Here is a 19,913-nt window from a genome sequence, read left to right as displayed (position 1 = left end):
CACTTAACCAACTGAACCACCTAGGTCCCCCACCAATGTGTTCTCAAAAGAGGATTAATGGTAGATATATGGAAATTTTTAAAAATTACAAACAAATGCAAGTTCAACTTTACATTAATAATTTTGAAAGCCAAGGGTACCCGGGTGGCTCAGTTGGTTAAATGACTTCCTTTGGCTTGGGTCATGATCTTAGGGTCTTGGGATTGAGTCCCGTGTCTGGCTTCCTGCTTAGTGGGGAGTCTGCTTCTCCCTCTCCTTCTGTCCCTCCCCCTGCTTGTGCACTCTCGTGCTCTCTCTCTTGCTCTCAAAAATAAATAAATAAACAATATCTTAAAAGTTAATAATTTTGAAAGCCTAGAGGAAATGGAAAAAGTGTCTGTGAAAATATTAACCCTATTGGCTCAAGAAGTAGAAAACCTGAGGGGTGCCTGGGTGGCTCAGTGGGTTAAGCCTCTGCCTCTGGCTCAGGTCATGATCCTGGGATCAAGCCCCGCATCAGGCTCTCTGCTCAGTGGGGAGCCTGCTTCTCCTTATCTCTCTGCCTGCCTGTCTGCCTACTTGTGAACTCTCTCTCTGTCAAATAAATAAGTAAAATCTTAAAAAAAAAAAAAAGAAAGAAAGAAGTAGAAAACCTGAAAAGGGCCTCAGACCCAGCTGGTTTAGCAGCCACACTGTGTGATCCATGTATATGTGTTTGCTTTTTTTTTTTTTTTTTGAGAAGGAGAGAGAATTTTAAGCAGGCTCCATGCCCAGTGTAGAACCTGACATAGGGCTTGATCTCACAACCCTGAGATCCTACCCTGAGCTGAATTCAAGGGTTGGATGCTTAACTGACTGAGCCACCCAGCTGTCCCTAGGGTCATTTTTTTTTTTTAAAGATTTTATTTATTTATTTGAAAGAGAGAATGAGAGAGACAGCATGAGATGGGGGAGGGCAGAGAGAGAAGCATACTCCCCGCTGAGCAGAGAGCTCGATGTGGGACTGGCCCCATCTCAGGACTCCAGGATCATGACCTGAGTGGAAGGCAGTGGCTTAACTGACTGAGCCCACCAGGTGCCCCAGTACTTACTTTGTAAGTTTCTTGGGTTGGTTTGTTTGTTTGTTTGTTTTTAAAGAAGTTTTTCTTGTGGGGGTGGGAGGATGCCCAGTGGCTGAGTCGTTAAGTGTCTGTGTTCAGCTCTGGTCATGATCCCAGGGCCCTGGGATCAAGCCCTGCATCAGGCTCCCCGCTTGGCGGGGAGCCTGGTTCTCCCTCTCCTGCTCCCTCTGCTTCTGTTCCCTTTCTCACTGTGTCTCTCTCTGTCAAATAAATAAATAAAATCTTAAAAAAAAAAAATTTAACCCTTCTTTGGGTGCCTGGGTGGCTCAGTCATTGGGTGTCTGCCTTCAGGTCGGGTTGTGATTCCGGGGTCCTGGGATCGAGCCCTGCATCAGGCTCCTTGCTTGGCGGGAGGCCTGCTTCTCCCTCTCCCATTCCTCCCACTTGTGTTCCCTCTCTTGCTGTGTCTCTCTCTGTCAAATAAATAAATAAAATCTTTACCAAAAAATCATTTAACCCTTCTGGGGTGCCTGGGTGGCAGAGTTGGTTAAGCGTCCCAGCTCTGGATTTTGGCCTAGGTCATGATCTTAGGGTGGTGGTTTCAAGCCCCACGTTAGACTCTGTGCTCAACATGAAGTATGCTTGAGATTCTCTTTCCATCTCCCTTTGCCCCTCTGGCTCGTTCTCTCTCTCTCTCTCAAATAAATGTATCTTTATTTTATTTTTTTTTTAAGATTTTATTTATTCATCTGACAGAGATCACAAGTAGGCAGAGAGGCAGGCAGAGAGAGAGGAGGAAGCAGGCTCGCTGTTGAGCAGAGAGCCCAATGCGGGACTCGATCCCAGGACCCCAGGATCACGACCGAGCCAAAGGCAGAGGCTCAACCCACTGAGCCATCCAGGCGTCCCTAAATGTATCTTTAAAAAAAAAAAAATCTAATCCTTTTGCCACCAGGTTAGGAGGTTTATTTTGAATAATTTACTTATTACTTTAAATCAGTGGCCCATCTTTTCCTTTTAAAAAAGATTTTATTTATTTATTAGAGAGACAGAGTATGAGCAGGGAGAGGGGCAGAGGAAAAGGGACAGAGGGAGGATTCGGATAAGCAGAGCCCTGTCTCAGCAGGGAGCCAGACTGGCTGGTGAGTTCATGACCTGAGCCAAAATCCGATGCTTAACCAGCTGAGCCCCCAAGCACCCTGGCCCCTCTTTTCCTATTGTTAGTCTCTTTCCCCTTCTTTATAATGATAAAAAGAGGGTTGAGTTCTTAGTTTCTAGATTGTTGAGGAATTGCTGTTGTGAGAACACTGATTTTATATCTAAATGATCTTCTGCAACAACCCCTTAGAATACCTAACCCTACCTTAAATGCAGCCTATCCTTTATAGTTACACATAAGCCAGCTGACCTCTGGGATTATGAAACAAACCGAATAGAAGACTTCTCATTTTTCATTCCTTTTCTTCTTTTCCTTGTATTTTGTTCTCTTTCTAATTTATTCATTCAGAAGATAGTTACTCAAAGCCTACTGTGTGTTAGGCATGGTCCTAGATGCCGAGAATTCAACAATAGGCAAAAGTCTTTGCTTTCAGGAGGCTTATATTCTTGTCGGGGGGAGAGAGACAAAAAAATAATTAAATTTTATAGTATATTGGGAAATTATGTGGTAGGGGGGAAATAAAGGAGAGGTGATGTTTGATATTACAGTTTTCCTATTCTGGGAAGTCCAGGAAGTCACTGAGAAAGTGACATTGGTCAAAGATTTAAAGGCAATGAGAGAGTAAACCGTGAGACTGTATGGGAAAAGAATGTGCAAAGCAGAGGGAGTACGCAGCTTAAAGGACCCTGAGGGGGGTGTGACCCTGAGTATGCCAGGTGTGTTGTAGGTCTTACTTCAATTCAGTAAGGTGGGTAGAATGGCTGGAATGGAATGAATGGTGATTGGACAGAGGATCAGAGACCATGTGGGGCCAGATTGTTAAGAACTTGTAAGCGATTGTAAGGTACCCCTTGAAGGTAGTGCCTGTGTCCAATATACTATAAAAAGTGCTTTGAGCACTTTTTTACTTTCTAGTGCAAATTGTTCCAAGCTCTTGTACCTTCTTTCCTGGCCTGGAATCAGCCATTTCTCCAAGAAGCCCTGGTTCTTCTTTGAAACCAAGATCTAGATATTAGATACTGGGATATTTTCAGTGGAGATTAGGAAATAGTTGTATTTACACATATACACATACACACACATTCATTCCCCTTATCTTTCTATATATATAACTATGAGGTTTACACCAAGACTTCCAATTATAGTCCCAACACAACAAGGTTTATTCTAATCTTCTCCCTTTCTACATTTGTAATTTCCTAAGTCTGTATGTATTTTGAAAGTAGCATTAATGAGGTCTACATTGCAAATTTGGATGTGGAGTATGAAAGAGAAAGAGTAGTTAAGGATGACTCAAGATTTTTGGCTGAAAAAAGCCACCAGAATAAATGCCATTTACTGAGATGGAGAAGACTATAGGAGGAGACAGTTTGTAGGAAGAGATCAGAAGGTCACGTGTTGAGTCCGAGCTGTCTATTAGACATGCAAGAGGAGGTGTTGGGGAAGTAGTTGGATATTTGAGTTTACAGTTCAAAGTTTAGAGGTCCAGAATGAAATGCAGATTACTTCAAGAAAACTGGCTCAACTTTTGGGGCCAAAATGCTTATATTTCCTACTGCCTATTGTTATGGAAGCAGCAAATATGTTTTGTAGAAAATTAGAATACAAGAAAGCAAAAGGAAAATAGAGATCAATACTATTTAAAGTTAATTCCATATCCTTTCTGATCTCTTTAAAAGATTTTTTTTCCTAACATGAAATCACTCTGTAATTACTATTTTTTTCAATTGATGGTTTTTTATTTCCATTTTAGTAAATTTTCATTTAAAAAATATTTTATTTATTTATTTGAGAGAGACAGAGATACCAAAAGAGAGCACAAGTAGGAAGGAGGGGGGAGAAACAGACTCCCCACTGAGCAGGGAGCCCAGTGCAGGAATCAATCATAGGACCCTGGAATCATGACCTGAGCTGAAGGCAGACGTGTAACCCACTGAGCCACCCAGGTGCCCAGTAAATTTTCATTTTATCTAATCCCAGGCCATATTCAGATTTCTTTCATTGATCCAGAAATGTCATTTAAAGGTGGTTAGTCCAAACCTGTGTGCAGTGTAGGGACACAGATAAATTACATCAGATTACTTTGTTCCTTGGGTCTCTTAATCTCTCTGTTACATTTTATGCCACTGGTTTGTTGATGAGACTGGGCCTGTTGACCTGCAGAATATCTTACCTTGTAGATTTGTCTGGTTGCAGATGTTATTAGCTCTTTTTATTATTTCTACCAGTTAAATTATCTGCAGCTTTTTCTAAATCATCTTTTTTTTTAAGTTTTTTTTTAAATTTTGATGTAGTCAATTATTATTTTTTTTAAGATTTTTTTATGTTTTATTTCACAGGCAGAGATCACAAGTAGGCAGAGAGGCAGGCAGAGAGAGAGGGGGAGAAGCAGGCTCCCTGCGGAGCAGAGAGCCCGATGCGGGGCTCGATCCCAGGACCCTGAGACCATGACCTGAGCCGAAGGCAGAGGCTTTAACCCACTGAGCCACCCAGGCGCCCCCTAAATCATCTTTTTATATAAAAAGTTTTCATGGGGGGCGCCTGGGTGGCTCAGTGGGTTGAAGCCTCTGCCTTCGGCTCAGGTCGTGATCTCAGGGTCCTAGGATCGAGCCCCGAGTCGGGCTCTCTGCTCAGCAGGGAGCCTGCTTCCTTCTCTCTCTCTCTCTCTCTCTCTGCCTGCCTCTCTGCCTACTTGTGATCTCTCTCTGTGTCAAATAAATAAATAAAATCTTAAAGAAAAAAAAAAAGAATGTCAAACTTTTGAGCCAAACTATCTATACTTAAATTCCGGTTTCAGTACCTACTAGATGTGACAATTCACATCATTCCGTCTCTCAAATGGAGATAACAGTACCAACCTCATAGGGATGTTGTAAGGGTATCAGTTCATGTTTGTATCCTCTTTAAAACAGTGTCTAACACATAGAAAATGCTATAAGTATTATTAAATAAGTTTAAAAATCTAGCCTAAATTTTTCCCTTCTGCAAAAGAATTGCACAATTCTTTTCAGCACCTTTACTCACCTTTACCTTTTCAGCACACTTTACTTGACTTGTTATTGCTAGAGTGCTCTTCCCCTTTCTTCCTGCCTATACAAAAATTTAATTCTTAATCAGACATTTAATTAATACTCTTTGAGCACCTTCCAGTTACTCAATTAGTCGTTGAGGTCATAGCATTAAACAAGACAGAATTCCAGCCTTTAGGGAACTTACAGTCTGGAAGGTGCAGACAAGTACACTACAGTGTGGTAAGTGTATGACACATGTATCTTCAGGATCTACCAAAGGCCTTGTCTTAAAGAGCCAGGGGAAGCTTTGTGGAAGATGTGATATGTAGCTGAAAGTTGAAGGAAGTAAAAGAATTAGCCTGTTGAAATGGGTGTCAAGACAAGGGAAGGAGGTGGGGCTTGGCTTTGAGACAAAGTGTAGTTCACTAAACTGCGGCTTTAAAGGAGAGTGGCTAAAGTTGAGGCTAAACAAGTAAGCAAGAACTAGGTTGCAGAGGGTTTGGAAAATCATGCAGGAGGGGTCTTCTCAAATCCCACTGCCTTTAGGCATTTTCACAGACTACCTCAGCCAATTTTTCTCATTTCTTCCTGACTTTCTGTAGTGATTTGACTGTAGGGTGTAGGGTTGGCATTGGAAAGAAGTTGTGTTAAAATCATTGTGGGTGGTTTGTTTGGGGAAGAAGTAGTGATAAGGTGGGGGGCAAAATCTGACATGAGTTAAAGTAAGTATTTTGGACTTATATGGATGAGTAGAAAACACAAGGTATTCAGGATGGGATATTTTAGAAAAGGAAAATTCTGAGAGAGAAAGAGAGAAAGTACACATGCAGGTTTTCTGGGAACTGTATTTCATTAGAAATAGAACTTTGAAAGGGAAGGGATGAGACAGGGAAGGTATGATCCAGATCATAAATGGAGACCAAGGTGTTCAGGCATTTTCTAGTAAGCATTTGGAAATCATTGATGGATTTGATATGAGAAACAACTTGGATATTGTTTGCATAGTAGAAGTGAATTTAGCAATGTAGAAGGTAAATTTGAGGAGACTAAGTCTAGAAGTAAAAGAACCAGTTAGGAGGGTACTGCAGTAGTAGAGGACTTTTATTAATACTGAAAAATCAAGCCAGGGTGCCTCTGAAACTTGAACATGGATGTGTGCATTGACTGATAAAGGGAAATCCAGGCTTGGTATCTATAGACATGGGAGTCATTGATGCATAGGTGGTGGGAATTAAGGCTGTGAAAGTGGATGGTTATGCTGATAGCATTTCATTTTCTGTGTGCTAAGCACTATCCAGAATGCTTTATATACCTTGTTTCATTTAATACTTGTAACAACCCTGTGAGGTTGTCATTTTACAAAGAAAAAGGAAGTGTTCTATAAGAAGAGTTAAGTAGTGTATAAAACCCCAAAGCTAATAAGGGACAAGAGTCAGGAATGGAGCAAACTATCTAACTTAATACCTGAAATCTTAGAACATGATGCCCTGGGTAAATGGAGGGAGTGCTCAGGAGAGAACGCTGGGAACTTCAACATTTAAAGGTCGCAGGTGGAGCTGCCTGTCTACACAGGCAGCTCCTGTGTAGACAGGAGCTACCTCACAGAAGGAATCAGAGAGGTAGGAAAACCAGGGAAGTGGTTATGACCGAAACCAAAGAGGAATTACCGTAACAGATTATTTTGTGTGCCAAAAGCCATAATGAAATAACATTTTAAAAATTTTCATCAGGTTTAATTAGTTGGAATTTATTGGTAATTCTTATTTGAGTGGAGTGGTGGCAACATAAATTAGATGGCATAATTTATATAAAGCTCTTCAGATTGCATATTTTAAGTACAGAAAAACAAAAGTAGCTCCTATAGTTACGGAATTAATGGGAGTTAAAGTGGAGACAGTGAGAACTCTTTCAGTTATTTGAATCTGAAAGATCTTAACTCAGATAAGTTGATTTGGTTGGGTTTAAATTTTTTTTTTTTTTGAGAGAGAATAGAATTTACATCTAATGATTTCTGATGATAATAAAGAACATGTGGAAGGACTAGCATTGTAATGTTGAGGGCCCAGCTGAAGGAGACTAGATTTATGATTTCAGTCCTCCTGGTGGTATAATTTTTCTTCATCAGAACCCAAGAGCAGAAATAAAAGTGCAGTAAAGGCATTCAGTTAGGTTGATCTAGATTTAGGATTTGTTGAATGCATATGATAGAAAATGAAGTTTTTTGTTTTTGTTTTTGTTTTAAGATTTTATTTATTTATTTGACAGAGAGAGCTAGTGAGAGCAGGAACACCAGCAGGGGGAGTGGGAGAGGGAGAAGCAGGCTTCCTGCTAAGCAGGGAGCCCATTACAGGGCTCCATCCCAAATCATGACTCAAGCTGGAGGCAGATGCTTAACGGCTGAGCCACCCAGGCATCCCGAAAATGAAGGTTTTAATAAGAGAGTGGTTTAGGGGCACCTGGGTGGCTCATGGGTTAAGCATCTGACTCCTGATACTGGCTCAGGTCATTATCTTGGGGTTGTGAAATAGAGACCTGAGTCGGGCTCTGTGTTGGGCGTGGATCCTACATAGGATCCTCTGTGCCTCTGCTTGTGGGCATGCACACAAATTCTCTCGCTCTCGCTCTGTCTCAAAAAAAAAAAAAAAGTTTAAATAATAGATCAAAGTCTGGAATTGATAGAGAAAAGTTGAGTACTAAAAGTGACTATAAAGTTAGGAAAAATGTAGAACTGAGATCTTGATAAAAGTGACAGATACAAAAAAAAAAGTGACAGATACAAGGGGAATAGGAGGCTATGGTCAGAAAAGGGGATTTTAAAATGTGCAGGTAGTTCTTAAGAGGTCACAGAATTTAAGATAAAAATTTTGAGACTAGAAAATGTGATGGATCATCCAAATGGACAGTAAAATTGTCCAGGATATAATGAAACTTGGGGTGTTTTGCTTTTTAAAAAATTTTTTTAAAAGATTTTTACTTATTTGACAGAGACAGACAGCAAGAGAGGGAACACCCACCAGCAGGGGGAGTGGGAGAGGGAGAAGCAGGCCTCTTGCTGAGCAGGGAGGCCAATCTGGGACTTGCTCCTAGGACTCTGGGATCACGACCTGAGCTGAAGGCAGATGCTTAACTACTGAGCCACCCAGGTGCCCCAAAACTGGGGATGGTTTTGCTTGAGTTCAGAAAGCAAATTGATTGGGCCTTGTCGTGGGCCTTAGAATTTGTTCTCCGTGTGTGTGTGTGTGTGTGATATATATAAAATTACGTATTTCCTAGGACCTAGTTCTCAAAGTAGGAGTAAAGTGTTGCTTCCAGTTAGATGGCAGTATTTAGGTGTACCTGAGTAGTACCAGGACTACTTGATGAAAAGAGTCTAGCTATGATAATAATGCAGAGGAGGTTAAGCAGTTTGCCCAAGGTCACATATTAACTGGTTCTAAAGCCCCACGCTCTTTCCACTAACCTCCGTGTTTTTGCAACAAGTTGAGTTGTTTCAGCAGAGTTTATCTTTCCAAATGTTTGGGGGAACAGTTTTTATTTTAACTTCTCCAGAGTTAATGAGTTTTTTAGTGCCAAACATCTATAAAGTGAAGTGGAAATCTACTCAGGGAGCACCTTGAACAGAATATTAACCTAAGACAATCAATGCTTTTAGGCACTAGTTTCAATAAATTGATCCGTTAGTTCACTTGTCTGTTTATCTGTTCTCCACCCACATAATAGTGGTTACACAGTTTGAGAACACTGTATTTGGAATAAGTTGAACAAAGTATAATGACTCATTTGGTTTTATTTGTTGTCTTTTTTTCGTCTCTAGCTGCCTATCCCCACCGTTTAAATCTCTTTTACCTCGCCAATGATGTTATACAGAACTGCAAAAGGAAAAACGCAATCATTTTCCGTGAATCATTTGCTGATGTCCTTCCTGAAGCAGCTGCTCTAGTGAAGTAAGTAAATTCTTACTGCTTTTGGGGATCCAAGCTTAGAACATTAAGAATTTTAGTTTTCCTTTTGACCTATCCAGTAAGAACTGTTAATAGTTGTACATGCTTGAAGATCCACGGATATTTTGCCCAAATTGTTCATGTCACTTTCCCACTAATACATACATTTTTCTTTTAAAACTTCTTTCTTCTCTCTCTCTTTTAAGATTTTATTTGTTGGGGGTGCCTGGGTGGCTCAGTCGGTTGGCCGTCTGTCTTCAGCTCAGGTCATGATCCCAGAGTCCAGGGATTGAGCCCCATGTCAGGCCCCTTGCTCAGCAGGGCAGCCTGCATCTCCCTCTTCTTCTGCCTCCTGTTCCCCCTGCTTGTGGGCTCACTCTCTCAAATAAATAACTTCTTTTTTAAAAAATTATTTATTTATTCTCTTCTCTTTTTGAAAGCTTGTTTGCTATTTATTCTCTGCCTCTTCTCTCCTACCATATAGCTCCTGGTTGTACTCTTTGGTTGGTACTTCTTTCCAATAGCTCCTTCTGTTTTCTTTTTTTTTTTACACATTTCCTTTCTTCTTTCAGTGTTCTTGAAATCTTGACCCCTCTATGATATCTGTGTAATTAAAGAGAAATGGAAATTTTTGTTCTGAACTTCATATTGATTTATTCCATCCTTAATGAAATTGTAACCAGCATTTACCAAAGTGTTGGAATACTTAATTCGATGTTATTTTTACTCTCTATTAATAGTGTCTTCCTTGTGTTTCATCCATATTTGCAAGTTGTTTATTTGGTGCAAGAGACATACATACACAATTAGAGGATAAGTAAATATGTAGAACAATCAAAATTGCTGAGTATTTCCTCAAATAATATTGCACATTATCCATTTGTTAGCTATTAACCCATTCAAAATTGAATGATCCTTTTTCTTTCCTTTGGATTATTAACTTGAGGTGTTTATTTTGGTGCTAGGTGAATATACTAAAAGATTTATACACATGTCAGAAGAACATAAAATTGGGGTGCCCAGCTGGCTCAGTTGGTAGAGCATGGGACTCTTGATCTCAGGGCTGTGAGTTAAAGCCCTGCATTGGGTATAGAGATTACTTAAAAGTAAAATTTTTGAATAAAAAAGGGGGTGGGCGCTGGGGTGGCTCAGTCATTAGGCAGCTGCCTTCGGCTCGGGTCATGATCTCAGGGTCCTGGGATCAAGCCCTGCTTCAGGCTCTCTGATCAGCAGGAGGCCTACTTCTCCCTCTTCCACTCCCCCTGCTTGTGTTCCCTCTCTCTCGCTGTGTGTCTCTCTGTCAGATAAATAAAATCTTTTTAAAAAGTACATAAAATAATAACAATAACACCTAACATTTATTGAACACTTGTAATTGACCAGATATGATACAGAGTGCTTTGTGTGCTTTAAGTCATTGAATCCTGAGGGCAACTTTTTCAAAGTGGCTACTACTTTGTCCCTATTTAAGGAGAAAGAAACTGGTTTAGAGAGATTCAGTAGCTTGCCTAAGTTCTCACAGCTGGCAGGGTTGTGGGGAGGGCAGGGAGGGACAGAATTCCCACCCAAGCCTGTCTAGACCCCAAAGCACATGTTCTTTCCCACTTAACCACAGTCTGTGTTGTTTCTTTATATATATAAACCCAGTATAATTTAGAGTAAGAAAAGCAATATGCTGGATGGTCTCCATTTAGAGTTTCTGCTGTAAATACCACTATAGTCTTTTTATAATTTAACCTACTGTTTCTTAGACTTAGGTTTTATGACCTAGTTCATGGGTTAATATAGAGTTGTCAGCTTTTATTTTACTAGGCAAAGGTATTTTTTAAAACAACTGCTTTGGGGCGCCTGGGTGGCTCAGTGGGTTAAAGCCTCTGCCTTCGGCTCAGGTCATGATCTCAGGGTCCTGGGATCGAGCCCCGCATCGGGCTCTCCGCTCAGCGGGGAGCCTGCTTTCTCCTCTCTCTCTCTGCCTGCCTTTCTGTCTGCTTGTGATCTCTCCCTGTCAAATAAATAAATAAAATCTTTAAAAAAAATAAAAAAAAACAAAAAATAAAACAACTGCTTTGTATTAATTTAACTAATTTCACAGAAGAAGGTGGAAGGACATAATCTCAGAATAAACTTCAGTCCTTTGTTTATTTTTTGAGAGGGGGAGGGGCAGCGGGAGAAGGACAAGCAGAAACTCCTTGCTGAGTGTGAAGTCAGACACAGGGCTCCAGCCCAGGATCCAGAGACCATGACCTGAGCTGAAGTCAGACACTTAAACCAACTGAGCCACCAGGCACCCCAGTATAGTCTTTTAAATTAAAATTTCAAGTGCTGAAAATGTTCTTTTTTTTTTTTTTTAAGATTTTATTTATTTTGGGGTGCTGGGTGGCTCAGTCGTTAAGCATCTGCCGTCAGTTTGGGTCATGATCCCAGGGTCCTGCGATCAAGCCCCACATCGTGCTCCTTGTTCATTGGGGATCCTGCTTCGCCCCTGCCTGCCGCTCCCCTGCTTGTGCACGATCTCTCTCTCTCTCTCTCTGTCAAATTAAATAAATCTTAAAAAAAAGATTTTATTTGTTTTGAGAGAGAGAGCACAAGCAGTGGGGAGGCAGAAGAAGAGGGGCAAGCAACAAGCAGACTGCCTGCTGAGCAGGGAGCCCAATTCGACTGAAGGATCAATCCCAGGACCCCAGGATCATTACCTGAGTTGAAGGCAGAAGCTCAGGAAACTGAGGTGCTCCAGTTCTGAAAATTCTTAACTCAATGAGGGTATCTTCAGAAACCTATAGTAAACATAGGACTTAACAGTGAAACAATAAAAGCATTCCAAGACAAGGGTGCCTTCTGACATCATTCGTATTTGCCATTATGCTAGAGATCCCATTCATTTCTGAATAAGTAAAAAGAGTACATTTAGAAGAGATAAGATTGTTGTTACCTACATCAGAGATGGGCTACCTTTTTTTATAAAGGGCCAGATAGCAAGTATTTTAGGTTCTGTAGACCCTAGAATCTCTGTTGTCACTACTCAATTCTGCTATTCTAGCATGAAAGCAGCTATAAAATAGTAGGTAAACAAATGGGTATGGCTGTGTTCCAGTAAAACTTTATTTACAAAAATAGTTAGCTGGCCTGAGGGTCAGAGTTTGCTGACCCCCAGCTGACATAAAGTCAACTAACAAGAGATTTCATATAAAGTGAGATTCAAGTTCAAGTACTAGCTGTAACCAACTTAAAAATGTAATTAGGAGAAAAGATTCCTTTTGCAATAAAAAGTACTGCTCCCCAGAATAAAAGAGATCCCACTTGAGTAAATGTAGTAAGAAGTATGTTAAATTAAGGTTTTTATAAAGAAAGCTTTTAGACTTCACTAAATGGTGTTAAAGGTCTGGATAAATGAAAAGATAGATTATTATGTACCATTTTGAAGAGAAAGATTTTGGTATTGTTAAAAATATGATTCCCATGAGGTGCCTGGTTGGCTCAGTGGGTTAAAGCCTCTGCCTTCGGCTCAGGGTCTCAGGGTCCTGGGATCGTGTCCCGCATCAGGCTCTCTGCTCAGCAGGGAGCCTGCTTCCTCCTCTCTCTCTGCCTGCCTCTCTGCCTACTTGTGATCCCTGTCTGTCAAATAAATAAATAAGATCTAAAAAAAAATATGAGTCCCAGTATGTAATCTATAAATTCATTGTAATTCCAGTCAAAATCTCAACAGGGTTTAATGTGGAAGGATAACATATGAAAGATAATTGTTTTAAAGAATAATAAGGCTAGATTTCCCCTATCAGTTATTAATTAAACTCTGTTAATTAACACTCTAATAGAAGCAGAAGTAGAAGACTGTATCAGTGAACAATATATTCTTGGTTGTAAAGAAATCAATTACACAGTATATGATAAACGAGGGGATTGTAAGAGATGAGCTTTAGTATTCCATAAACATCCCCATCCCAACCACTACTACCTTCTTTTAAATTTCTATTCATACATATACTTTAGATTCATTTCTACCCTTTTGTGAATTCTTACATCTTAATTTAAGGCTATTGTTTTAACCCCTTTAATTCAGGAGGGGCAAATGACTGGAGGTTCCAGGCCAGTCACATATATGAGTGAGTTATCTTGAATGTGGAGAAGAATCCATCTAATAGGAGCAGCAGTTACCTAGCCCTAGCCTTTGGCCATAAAGCAGTAGAAGTTCAGTGTTAACACATGCTGCCAGACCTTCTAAGGACTTTCTTGCCATTTTTTTTTTTTAAGATTTTTATTTATTTGAGAGAGAGAGCACAAGCAGGGGGAGGGCCTGAAAGAGACAGAGAAGCAGGCTCCCCACCAGCAGGGAGCCTGACTCAGGGCTGGATGCCAGGACCCTGAGATCATGAGCCTAAGGTAGATGCTTAACTGACTGAGCCATCCAGTTGCCCCAGGAGTTTTTCACTTTTTAAGTTAGATCAAAATTGGATTTTTATATGAAATCTCCCAATTTTTAAATTTGTGACACTAAATCACATTTTTTTAAAAAGTTACTGCTAGCCAAACAAAACACATCTCTTGACTAAATTTGAGCTGTAGGCAACCTGTTAGAAACTTCTGCATTAGGGCATTCATTTTATTCCTTTAATCCCTTTAAGGAGTTACTTGGTTTCACCAGACTAAAAGTTGGTATGGGGTGGGCTGCTGCCATATGTTAAGAGAGATGACCAAAGAGGGAAACTGGTGCTTTCAGATGGGTTAGGAAACTTCTTTGCAAAAAATTATCTAATTATTACAGCTCCTTTTTATTTTATTTTATTTTTTTTTTAGATGCTTTATTTATTTATTTGTGAGAGAGCATGAGAGGGGAGAGGGTCAGAGGGAGTAGCAGACTCCCCATGGAGCTGGGAGTCCAATGTGGGACTCGATCCCGGTACTCCAGGATCTTTACTGAGCTGAAGTCAGTCGCTCAACCAACTGAGCCACCTAGGTGCCCTACAGCTCCTTTTTAAATTAAATTTCAGTTTATTCTTCCTTCATTAGTTTGAAATTCTGTAGAGTGAGAACTTGGAGATTTTGTTTTAGAAATACTAGTCATTATTACAGTGAAAATTACATGTGAGAGGGTGGGACATAAATGAAGGTAAACCAACCTGATGGTGTTAGTTTTGCCATTTGTGTCCTAGGGATACTAGCTAAGGGACAAAAATGCCATTCATCTGGATGCGTACATCATTGTGACAACAGAACAGTAGAAAATTCAATTTGAAGCACAGGGAAAGTGTCTTTATGAATGTCAAAGTTGAGTTAACCACTTGGAAGACTATGGTCTATTCTGCCACCAGCAGTGGTGTACACACACACACACACACACACACACACACATTATATATAGACTATAGAAGAATCCCGGGAAAAACTGAAGGTCTGCTTGTATTATGCCAGGATTGTATGAAGGTAGGTTATATCTTTGATGTGAATGGAGCTTACCAAAGTCCTATTGCTATCCCAGGCTTTCATAAAAGGCAGTCATTTTTGCTTTTTAAAATTTTCTTATTTAATTGAGCAGAAAAGTGTATTTATACTAGTTGTTATCATTACAGCTTAATGTGTTCTTTTGACTCTCAGGGTGTAGAGAAAATTGCATGTATGTCTGACCTTTGTTGGGGAAAGATGTCATGACAGATTTTGGGGAAACAATGAGCTTGGTACTCTGAAATAAACACACCATAAGAAGGGCTTCTAATGACTTCATGGCTAGTTGTTGGTTATTGAAGAAAGTCTTGAAAGCACTTGGGAGTTTGAATTGGGGCAGTTTTCTCTCTTTATCTGTCTCTTTTTTAAGATCTGTTCATTTTGAGAGAGAGGGAGAGAGAGCACGCTTGTGAACACACATAAGGGGGGGACAGAGTAAAGGGAGAGAGAGATAGAGAGAATCCCAAACACACTCCATGTTGAACGTGGAGCCTGACTTGGGGCTTGATCTCATGACCTTGAGTTCATGACCTGACCCAAAGCCAAGAGTCTTGACGCTTAACTGACTGAGCCACCCAGGTGCCCCAGTTTTCTAACTAAACTGACAGCCGCATTTCTTCTTTCTTTACATACATTCTCTTGGAAACTTATCTACTCATGGATTAAACTCTTACTCATATCCTAATAATTACTATAACTCTATCTAGATTTTTAGGGGTTTGTTTTGTTTTTAAAGATTTTATTTTTTTTTAAAGATTTTATTTATTTATTTGACAGACAGAGATTACAAGTAGGCAGAGAGGCAGGCAGAGAGAGAGAGGGAGAAGCAGGCTCCCCGCTGAGCAGAGAGCCCGATGCAGGGCTCCATCCCAGGACCCTGAGATCATGACCTGAGCCAAAGGCAGAGGCTTAACCCGTTGAGCCACCCAGGCGCCCCTAAAGATTTTATTTTTTTTTTTTTAATTTTTTTTTAAGATCTTATTTGACAGAGAGAGATCAGAAGTAGGCAGAGCAGCAGGCAGAGAGAGAAGGGGAAGCAGGCTCCCTGCTGAGCAGAGAGCCCGATGTGGGGCTCGATCCCAGGACCCTGAGATCATGACCCGAGCCGAAGGCAGAGGCTTAACCCACTGAGCCACCCAGGTGCCCCAAAGATTTTATTTTTAAGTAATCTCTACACCCAGTGTGGGCTCGAACTTACAAGCCTGAGATCAGGAGTCACATGCTCTACTGACTGAGCCAGCCAGGCGCCCCCCCCTTCTTTTTTTTGACCATGTCTTCAACTTCTTTTTGTGAATTACTGTCTCATTATTATATGATATTCAGCTCAACATCTAAAACTGTAATCTACTTTATATGTGTATAAAGCCCTGCTCCCACAGTTTGTGTAAAAATAGGTTGTAAATTGAAAATTTTTATACAAATGGTATTTGAAACTCATGGTAACCAACTTTTCAGGTAAGCAAATTGAATTTTATTATTTCTTTTTATAAAATGAGAAAACTGAAGGCCAGAGCCGTTAAGAATTGCCCAAAGTAAAATGTCAATTTAATAAAAGAGATGAGAATAGAACTGAAATTTTTCTGACTCTTAGTTTCCTTTTATTTAATACAGTTTGCCTAAACTTGACTTATAGTTTTTCATCTTAAAATGGCCCCTTAGTAATTTTAAATTCTTGTCCCATCATTTCTGAGTCACTTACCAGACTCTTTTGCTGTTTCTTCCTCCTTTTCTCTCTGTCTTTAAATTTCCCATTATCATCTCTGTCTGATATGTTTATGTTTTTATAATAGCCTCCTAACTACGTTCTTATTGTCTGATATCAGCCTGAGGTGTTTTGTTTTTTTTTTTAATCTGTGTAAATCTGCCCATAATAGTACCTATTCCACAGGGTCTGGGAACTACTAAATGAGTAAATACTGTGATACAGGGTGAGTGCTTAGAATAGTGATAAACACCTAATAAATGTTAGCTGCTGCTGTGATGATGAGGTTGATAATGACGATTACTCCTACAATTATATTAACAAATTAATATTATGAAATCACTGCTCTGATCATTATTTTTAAAATATTTTTATATTACTATATAATTAAACAAATTCCTTTCCCATGTTTGTTATTTTCTTTGACTTTCAAACCACAACTACGTAATATAATTAGGGGCAAAGAGTATTATCCTCATTTTACAGATAAGGATACTGATAATAAAGTAAATGGTACAAAACTAAGATAGGAGATTGAACTTTTTAAAAATGGGTTTTTTTACTGTGAGGTCCCATTATCCAAGCTCCTTGGGAAGGCATTTAATACCCTCTACAGTCAGATGTCAACTTCCCATCCTTGTCACCAATTCTCCCATGTTCCAATAATGAGCCATTGCTCCAGCCAAACACTCATACAATGTGTCTTGATACAAGTGCTTATGAATTTTTCTTCCTGGAATATTTTTCCTTTCTTGAAAAGCAGTGCAACTTACAAGTTAAGAATCCAAGTTTTGGAATCAAGTTGCCAAGGTTCAAATCCTTGTTAACCACTTGTTAAACTAATTGTTTATTTTTCTGTGCTTCAGTTTTCTCACCTATAAATGAGAATAATAGTACAGCTTGTATCTGAGGGTTGTTGTGAGGATTAAACAAGCTAATATATGCAAAGCACTTAAAAAGTATCTAGAACACAAAATGCTCCAAAAATTAATGAGCTAAGTATCTATCTCAGGAAGTTCACGAAAGAAGAGCAAAATAAACCAAAGGAAGGAAGAAAAGATATAATAAGAACAGAAACTCATGAAATTTTAAAAAAGTCAAACACAAAGTGGGGAACTTAGAATAGTTCTTAGAACTTAGAATATTATAGAACTTAGAATAGAATTTGTAAAGAAAGCAGAATGTTAGTTGGCCGGGACTGGAGGGAGGGGAAATGGGAGGTTTAATAGCTATTGTTTAATAGCCATAGTTTCAGTTTTGCAAGATGAAAAGAGGCCTAGAGATGGATGGTGGCGATGGTTGCACAAGAATATGAATACACTTTTTTTTTAAATATGAATACACTTTTTAAAAAAAGATTTTATATATTTATTTGACAGAGAGCTCACACAAGCAGGGGGAGTGGGAGAGGGAGAAGCAGACTCCCTACTCAGCAGGACGCCTGATGCAGACTCATCCCAGGATGCTTAACTGACTGAGCCACCCCTGCGTCCTGACGATAAGAATATATTTAATCCTGCTGAATTTTTCACTTAAAAAAATGGTTAAGATGGTAAATTTTATATGTTAATTTTTTACCACGTTAAAAAGAAAATTGGGAAGAAAAAAAAAAGAAAATTGGGGGAAAAGATAACCACAAGACCGAACAAACATATAATAGTAGAAGGGTTCCACAAAGGAAACACTGTTTTGTTATTTTTCTTTTTTGAGGAAATAATAAAATCGATAAACTTTAGGTGAGATTGACCAAGAAAAAAGAAGGCATAAATAAACAGTATTAGAAATGTAAAAGGTAGATGTGATTATGGTATTGTAGACCATAAAAGGATAATATGAACAGCTTTATTCCAATAAATTTGAAGTTACAGACAAAATGGTAAAGGTCCTCAAAAATACAAGAACTGAAATGGCACAAATTAAAAATTGAGGACCCTGTAATCCTATAACCATTGACTAAATTCAGCCAGTCATCAGAAATCTTCCCATAAGAACAGCCCCCTGTTTTGCAGTGGGTTTGCCCCCATAATACAAGTGTCATGAAAACCACTGCTAAGACTATGCCAGAATGATAAAGGAAAAGATTTATATCAACATTGTTTTCACTGGAAAACAAGTCCACTGCTACTGGCTGTTTGATCACGAATGTGATGGTATCAAAAAATTTGAGAAGGTGGCTGCTGAGATGGGAATAGGCTCCTTCAAGTATGTCTGGGTTTTGGATAGACTGAAAGCTGCATGTGAGCATCGTATCACCATTGATACCTCCCTGTGGAAATTCAAGACCAGCAAGTATTATGTGACCCTCAGTATTACCCCAGGACACAGACTTCATCAAAAACGTGATTATATGCACATCTCAGCCTGACTGTGCTATCCTGATTATTACTACTGATACTTGGAGAATTTGAAGACAGCAACTCCAAGAATGGGCAGACTCATGAGCATGCCCTTTTGGCTTACACATTGGGTATGAAACAATAAGATGGATTCTATCAAGCCACACCACAGCCAGAAGAGATACAAGGAAATCATTAGGGAAGTGAGGACCTACATTAAGAGAATTGGCTTCTACCCTGACCCAGTTGCATTTGTGCCAGTTTCTGTTTGGAATAGTGACAACATGCTGGACCCAAGTACCAATACACCTTGGTTTAAGGGATAGAAAGTCACTCGGGAAGATGGCCATGCCAGTAGAACCATGCTGCTTGAAGCTGTGGATTGTCTTCTCTCAGCAACTTGTCCAGCTGACCAGCTCTTGCATCTGCCGCTCTACTATTACTACAGAATTGGTGGTATTGATACTGTCCCAGTTGGCCAATTAGATACTAGTATTCTCAAACCCCACATAGTGGTCACCTTTGCTCTGGTCATTGTTACAGCTGAAGTAAAGTCTTTTGAAGTGTACCATGAAGTTTTGAGTAAAGCTCTTCCTGGGAACATTATGGGCTTCCCTGTCAAAGATGTGCCTGTCAGAGATGTTTCCCATGGCTCAGGTGGTTTTCCCGAACTGTCTGGGCCAAATCAGGCCTGGCTATTATGCATCAGTGCTGGATTGTCACACAGCTCACCCACCTGCTTGTAAGTTTGCTGAGCTGAAGGACAAGATCGATCGCCATCCTGGTAAGAAGCTGGAAGATGGCCCCAAACTCTTGAAATTATTCATACTATTTTTGGCAAGCCCAGTATGTTGAGCGCTTCTATGACTATCCTCCTCTGAGTATTTTTTTTTAATATTTTATTTATTTATTTGACAGAGATCACAAGTAGGCAGAGAGGCAGCCAGAGAGAGAGGAGGAAGCAGGCTCCCCGCGGAGCAGAGAGCCCGATGCGGGACTCGATCCCAGGACCCCGAGATCATGACCTGAGCCGAAGGCAGAGGCTTTAACCCACTGAGCCACCCAGGTGCCACCTCCTCTGAGTATTTTTGGTTGTTGTTTTGCTATTTGTGATATGAAATAGACCATTGCTGTGGGTGTCACCAGAGCAGTGACAAGAAGGCTGTTGGAAGTGGCAAGATCACCAATATGCTCTGTCTAGAAAGCTCGGGAGGCTAAATGAGTATTATCCCTAGTACCTGCCACCCTGTCTTTTTTTTTTTTTTTAGGTTTTATTTAGGGGCCCCTG

The 19,913-nt window shown here is 39.9% G+C and overlaps 1 protein-coding gene across 7 annotated transcripts in view; it reads left to right on the top strand.

Moving 5' to 3' along the window:
* The window catches only part of RPRD2 (regulation of nuclear pre-mRNA domain containing 2), an 89,458-nt gene that overhangs the window by 29,959 nt on the left and 39,586 nt on the right, over nucleotides 1-19,913 (top strand). For all 7 annotated transcript variants that reach the window (XM_080801196.1, XM_080801195.1, XM_080801199.1 and 4 more), the window contains exon 2: nucleotides 9,025-9,154. In XM_080801196.1, the coding sequence (XP_080657322.1) occupies nucleotides 9,025-9,154 (130 nt within the window). The remainder of the gene's footprint in view (nucleotides 1-9,024; nucleotides 9,155-19,913) is intronic.

This window comes from Martes martes, assembly GCF_963455335.1.
Source record: "Martes martes genome assembly, chromosome: 4".
Lineage (NCBI taxonomy): Eukaryota > Metazoa > Chordata > Mammalia > Carnivora > Mustelidae > Martes > Martes martes.
This window is presented reverse-complemented; position numbering and strand designations above follow the sequence as displayed.